The following is a 6,989-nucleotide window of genomic DNA, read 5'->3' on the forward strand; positions in this document are numbered from 1 at the left end:
TCGAACCCGCCTTTCTTGTGCTCGAACCCGCCTTTCTCCTTTTTTTTTGTCTCGAACCCGCCTTTCTTTTTTTTTTGTCATGGACCCGCTTGGTGTTATCATGAACCCGCCCTATGTTTTGCCCCAAAGCTCCTTGACATCGTCCTAATTTTTCTTTTTATTTGCCTCGTAGCTCAATGGATTCTCATGAGGAAAACCAGGCGCATCAGTGCATGGACTGCGAAGGGAAATTCAGCTCGAAAAAACATCTGAAAGATCACCGTGATGATTATCACAGTGAGGAATGTTGTGTGTCTCTCCCTAATACACAAGGTTTTGATCTTCCTCACCGAATTCATCGCGTAGATGGTCATTTTACTTGTCCTCTTTGCCAGAGGAAAATTAGGACTACACGTGGGATGAAAAGCCACATTAAGTTGAGAAGGTGCCAGGGTAAGGCTGATGATGAAGGTGATGAATCAGCAGGCTCCCAAGAAACGGGACCAGCAACCCCACTCTCTTCCAAGAGAACTTTCGAGGAAATGGTTTTTACTGCTTGCGGGGGCAGTTGGATGCAACAGACCATGAGAAAAAGAAGACGTTATTATTCACAGAGTGTTTTGAACTTGCACCAATTTCTCTAATCACAAAATCAGGCGTCAATCACACCCTTTTGGGACATGTTCCAATCCTCGACGAGCTGTCGGCTGATAGCCCAGTGGCTTTAACCGTTGCTTCCACACAGTTGTATAAGAATCAGGACAAACCGTTTTGCAGCCGCTGTTCAAGCTTCCCCTCTCCTGGCTTAGAGGGTCTCCTCCGAGTGTCGCCCTATGCGAAACTCCTTTTGGAAATGAAGTTTGTTGAGCTCTCGGAGGATAATACCAAAATCTTGAACGAGGACTGGGTTTCCAGGCCTTATTTAAAGCATGTTTGTGCGAGAATGTTTGCAGGGTCCATTTTACATAATAAAACCAACAACCAAGCTGTAATGATCAACTGTCTTGAGATTTTTGGTCGAAAGAAAGAAGTTGACGCCCATCGGGAGCCTTTCCGGCTAATCAAAGGCCACGCCCCCCAAACATCAATTCCTCCTTTTGGAAAGAAAAAATACCCAGACGTTTGGCCACTCACAATGAATTCCAAAGATGGAGATCGACTTGTGATTGGGACACAAGCTTTCAACATCCTGGTGACATCTTGTATTCGCTTGGACGAAAAGGTATCCCCATCATTAGGCGGAATGACAACGTGCTTCTCCTTAAAAGACACTGAATCTTCAAGAGCCACGGCAATTTTTTTGGATTGTGAATCTGTTCAAGAGGCCTATGAGATTTATGAAAGTAAGAAGGAGACAAAGTCAAACCAAAATGAGATTGAACAAATGCGCCAGCTGCGAAGCAAATTCAATCACATCTCAACTTTTTATTCCAGCAGAGCCTCCAGTAACATCACCAAGTCCCACAATATGCAACCATACACAGTCTTTACATTAAGTGGGCATGACAGCTTGGAGAGTGGAAGTGGAAGAGCAGCAGCAATTCTATTCAACGAGATTGCCATTCGAGTAAAAGATGGCAAGAAACATTCCAAACTCAAACTCCGTTCAATAAAAAGTGCGCTTGAACTCTGTAAAAATACAGGGAAGATCAAAAACATCCTGGAAAATATTGCGGGGCTTTTTCAGGACAAAACATCAGTTCGGATTATTGGAAACAAGGACTTGAATACAGAGTTGGTAAAATTGGCGAAAGAGCTCTCCTCCTGCATCGTGAAAGCAAACAAAGTCCCAGCCCAATTCATACAGGAATGTTTTTCAAGTTATTAATCCAGAGAGGTTCAAAGACTTGAGGAATCATTTTCTGTATGTCCCTTCAGAACCGTATTTAAAAAATAAAAACGACGTTGTCATCTTTTTTGTCAATTAAAAAAAATAAAAATAAAAATAAATCTTTGCGGAGCACAAACCATCGTCGCTGGCGTGCGCGCGTGCAAGTCCAATTCACTGTTTAATTATATTACCCCTTAAGTATCGTTGTAAAGATAAAAAATAAAAATAAAAATAAAAAAAAAATAAAAGAGAAGAGGAAAGAGAGATGTTGTTCTTTCGAACAAATCTGTAGAACAATGGGCTTAATCTCAGCTGATCGTAGCAACAAGGCTACTCTACAGCTTACAATACCCCGTTCAATAAAAGTCGTCTGCAATGGATTTATCTCTTCCAATATTTGAAATTAACATTAGCAGGAACCTCATGAAGCCTTTCCGCTCCACAAGATCACCCCACGTAGCATGATTCAGGAGCCGAAGCTCTATTCGTATTCAACTAAAAATCGGAAAAGGCGGTAATCGTCGCGTTCTAGCACGGATTCTGACTTAGAGGCGTTCAGCCATAATCCAACGGATGATAGCTTCGGGCCATTGCCTGTTCAGGCAGGCCCAAATACCAATTATCCGAATGAACGGTTCCTCTCGTACTAAGTTCAATTACTATTGCAACAACATTTCATCAGTAGGGTAAAACTAACCTGTCTCACGACGGTCTAAACCCAGCTCACGTTCCCTATTAGTGGGTGAACAATCCAACGCTTACTGAATTCTGCTTCAGTATGATAGGAAGAGCCGACATCGAAGGATCAAAAAGCAACGTCGCTATGAACGCTTGGCTGCCACAAGCCAGTTATTTCTGTGGAAACTTTTTCTGTGGAAACTTTTAACTTTTCTGATGATTTCTTCTAGACTGAGCACTCTAACTGGGTTTTCTCCATGGTGTCCTAGGTAGATCTTTTTGAAATTTGAGTAGCTGTGAGAGCTTTTGATTCCCTCTCGAATGATCCAAAGATGAGGCCCCAGGCCCCAGTATTGGAGGAGATATGGGTTTTTATGTGGTTGTGATTCGTTATGTTACACAAAAATCTTTAGTTCTCATTGGCTGAAAAAAAGATTGACTGTCCATTTTTGGACGAAAAAAAGATCGATCGTCCATTTTTGGACGAAAAAAAAGATCGATTGTCTTTTTTTGGACAAAAAGAGATTGTGTTTCCTTTTTCGTTTTGATGATAACCTCTTCTTTTTTTTTTTTTTTTTTTTTTTTTTTCATTGAGTTTTGGGATCTTATGTTAGGCATGGAAGTTGGTTCTAGCCACCATGGTATGCACTTAGGAAGAGCTTGTACTTAGGGACATCAAAGGGGGGTGTCGTGTCGGATTTTTCAAAATTTGGTCCATCGATAGCCCTGAGTATTCTCTTTCGAATGATCCAGGTCCCGGGTCTGAGGTGCGACTATTGGAGGAGCTTTGGACGTTTAAAGTCCACGGTCGACGATCTTTTTTTTATTTTAGTAGAGTTACTCTCTGTTATTTCTAGTGAAGAACATGTTGATGAAATGTGTTCCATCACTCTTTGGCTTGTCATTCGTCACTGAGCCGACGGAATCGCTTCAAATTTTAATAGCTGTGAGAATCCAGTAATATCTTCCAGTGGTTAAAGTCTCAGGCCATAGGCCCCAGTATTGGTGGAGATACGGGTCTTTTTGTGGTTGTGATTTGGTATGCTACTAGTAAATTTTTTATTTTCATTGGCGAAAAAATTGAAAATAAAAAAGAAAGAATAAAAAAATAAAAAGAAGGCAAGAATACAAAAAGCACATGATCCTGAACAGACCCATTTTCAGGGGCCATTTCACATTCATTCATTTTATTTTTCTCTCGATTTGCTTTTGGCCTTTTCTTTCTTTTCTTTTTGTCATTGTTCCTCTTCCCTCTCTTTCTGCACCCTCTTCTCCCTTTTTTTCTCTCTCTGCAGCAACTGATATCCTCCATCCTCCTCTCTCTTTTTTTCCCTCTCCTTGCAAAAGCTGACACCTTCTCTCTTCCTCTCTCTGCCACAAGTGTTTCCTTCGCTGCAACAGGATCTTTTCATTCTTCTGGTGCACTCAACTCTTTCTTTTTCTTTTTTTCAGCACTTTTTTTATATCATTTCTTTTACATCATTGGACGCCCTCTTGTTCTGGTTCTGTTTCTCCCTTTACTCCCCTCTTTTGAACGGAACGGTTTTGCAATCTTCAAAAAAAAAAAAAAAAAGACAACAGTGTTAATTTATCTCCCTTCTGTTCGTGTAAAAAAAATGTCTCACTGCCCCTTTTTAAATTTTTTTTTTGGCAGACACCAACTGTCACCAACTACACACCAACATCCACATTGAATACACGTCATTTCGCAAAGATCATTTTCAGGGCCATTTCTTTTTCTCTTTTTTCTTTTTTCTCACGATGTTTTTATTCTTCCTTGTCCTCAAACCCACTCTCTTTCTTCTTCTCTTCCTTCCCGCATCTTTTACTATTCTTTCAGAACACTCTTCTACTTCCCTCTCTCCTTCCTTTCGTCACATCATCCACTTTTCACTTTCTCACATTTTACTCAACTCTCCCAAAACCTTTACTTCATTTCTAGTTATCCAAACTGAAAGCATTCTCTCATTTTTCAATACACTCAAGCCTTCCTTTTTCTTTTGGTGTTCTCTTGTTTTACTGACATTCCCGCGTTGCGACTCTTTGGACTGACAAAAAAAAAAAAACGTTGCTGCTTTGATGTAAGGGAGCACACCTTCGTTTGTACTTTTTTTTTTGTTGTTCATCACTGTCTATTGCAGTGTTTTTTTACATGCACTCAGTCCACGACTTTTTCTACTCTTCTCTTTTCTGTTTTTCAGCGTTTTTTTTATTGCTTGCATCTCATTTCTCCTAAAATCACAGGATGTTCCCTCTTGTAACCCTTTGCTCTCCAATGACTCTTTTGAAGTGAACGGGTTTGCAATCCAAAAAAAAACCCTCTTCCCAAACTAAACACTGAATTATTGTAACACCCCTTTTCTAAACGTGCGCTCTGTTCAAGATTTTTTTTTTTTGGCTTGTTGTCTTTATTTTTTCTGTATTTTATTTTGCTGTCTGTATTTTTTTCTGTACTTTTTTCTGTATTTTATTTTGCTGTCTGTATTTTTTTCTGTACTTTTTTCTGTATTTCATTTTGCTGTCTGTATTTTTTTCTGTACTTTTTTCTGTATTTCATTTTGCTGTCTGTTCTTTTTTCTGTCTTTTTTCTGTATTTTATTTTGCTGTCTGTTCTTTTTTCTAAACTTTGTTCTGTACTTTATTTTGCTGTCTGTCTCTGACTTATTCTATTTTTCTTTGGCACCATTTTACCAGCGCTAAAAAATGCCTAATGATAAAGGATTATCTTGCCCGCAATGTCAGGAAGTATCTAAAGACAAAGAAGGAGCAAAGCTGCATATACGTGAATACCACTCAAGGAAGTGCAAAGTGTGGCTGGTAAATGAACAAGGGATCAAAGAGTCAATTGTCTTAATGCGTGTACAAGGTTGTTTCGTCTGTCCAGTTTGCAGTAAGCCCATCCAAACAAGAGATGGCATAACGAAGCATACAAATAGACATGGAAAAAAGAATGATTCGGGATTTGTTTGTCCCATATGCGGAGAAACACTGAAATCGGCACTGGAACTGGACCACCATTTCGGTGCCCATACACAGCCTCGCGAGCTGGCAGAAAGCGATGCCTCAGATGACATTGAGGTGCTAAAGCAAGGAAAGGCGGAGCTTGACCTTGCAACGAAGAATCCAATTTTTTCCGACTGTTTTCTCGAGACCCTGGTCCCTTTTTCACTGGAACATGAAAGTGGAGCTCGATCTATAGCTCTATTAACTCAAATTGGAGCAAAGCGGACAGCCGAAGATCAGATCATTGCCATCAATCCTATCAAGAAGCCAAAGAAGCCTTCTTCCATGGAGCCAAAAGACTTCAAGTTCCTTTTATCATCGCATCGGTATGGTCGTCTAATTGATATTGAGCGTTACAAGCCATTAGATGCAACATTCTTTCTTTTAAACTATGAGGCTTTGAAATTCGATATTGCCAAAAATCTCGCAGGAGCAGTAATTCAAACAGGATTGCAAGCGATCCTCATCTTGAAGGCTGAAGTTTATGGTCGTGAACCAAAGGAAGACCCTCATTGCTTCGATCTATTAAAGCCAACTCTGGATTTGAAGAGAGTGTCTTCAATTAACCACGACAACACCAATAAGCTCGTGATTGGAACTCACACATGGAGCGCCCTTATTACGGCTTCAATTGAATTGGTTTCAGGAGCCATTGACGTTGGAGCTAATAACTCAACTGCCCACATTGGAGCATATACCACAATTTGGGGCCGGGATGACTGGCAACAAAACCTTTTACTTGAAAGGCAGCTGAGGTCAAAATTCCATTGTAAAGCAACGTACTTTCAGAGTGCGTCAATGTTCTATTTATTTGCAAACTGGGCATGCTACCCTACAACAATCTTTCGACTGGAGAACTATTACCAAGGCAGCAGGGTCATATCGGGGGTAAAGGCAGCTGCATCGATATTTCATCAGATTGCGAATACAAGATCAATCAAGCGAAAGCGACTACTAAAGCTACTTCGAAAGCTTGATAGTCCCGACCAAAGTCAAAAAGCACCTGTTACGAAAAACGCCATAATGGAACTCCTGGAATTAATCCCCTCGAACAAAAAAAAACTGAAGTTGACTGACAATGCTGAGGCTTCTACAATTTTAGTAATGTTAGCAAGCGGATTATGTGGAGTTATCCGCGACATTAACAAAAAACAGGTACGGCCTGCAATTCAAGCCACGGTGGAAGCCATTTTGCAGGATAAGGAGAATGCGAGGCAACGTCAAGAACAAGGGCTTTAAAAGCAATAAAAGCGAGGAAACACACACAAATGCAGGCAGAGCGACAGAAGCAATAAACAATCCGATTCGAAGTCTGTCTTTATGTATTCTTATACAGCCCTTAAGTAGGCTTCAAAAAGAAAAAAAATAAAATAAAAATAAATAAAAGAAAGAGAAGGAAAGAGAGATGTTGTTCTTTCGAACAAATCTGTGCAACAAAAAGTGCTTAACCTCAGCCGATCGTAGCAACAAGGCTACTCTACAGCTTACAGTACACCGT

The 6,989-nt window shown here is 40.3% G+C and overlaps 2 protein-coding genes across 2 annotated transcripts; both read left to right on the forward strand.

Moving 5' to 3' along the window:
• Positions 1-550: 550 nt before the first annotated feature.
• BCR41DRAFT_315871 (hypothetical protein) lies at positions 551-1,807 on the forward strand (the record flags this gene model as incomplete). The annotated part of the gene is made up of 1 exon (XM_022021223.1): positions 551-1,807. A coding segment is annotated over one exon (1,257 nt), but the record flags the coding sequence as incomplete, so codon positions are not given.
• Positions 1,808-4,762: 2,955 nt separating this feature from the next.
• BCR41DRAFT_25434 (hypothetical protein) lies at positions 4,763-6,786 on the forward strand. Its single transcript, XM_022020181.1, has 2 exons — positions 4,763-4,855; positions 5,183-6,786. The coding sequence occupies exon 2, from the start codon at positions 5,192-5,194 to the stop codon at positions 6,728-6,730; it is 1,539 nt and encodes a 512-aa protein (XP_021875038.1). The 5' UTR covers positions 4,763-4,855; positions 5,183-5,191; the 3' UTR covers positions 6,731-6,786.
• Positions 6,787-6,989: the final 203 nt, after the last annotated feature.

This window comes from Lobosporangium transversale (assembly GCF_002105155.1).
Source record: "Lobosporangium transversale strain NRRL 3116 chromosome Unknown BCR41scaffold_116, whole genome shotgun sequence".
In the NCBI taxonomy this organism is placed as follows: Eukaryota; Fungi; Mortierellomycota; class Mortierellomycetes; order Mortierellales; family Mortierellaceae; genus Lobosporangium; species Lobosporangium transversale.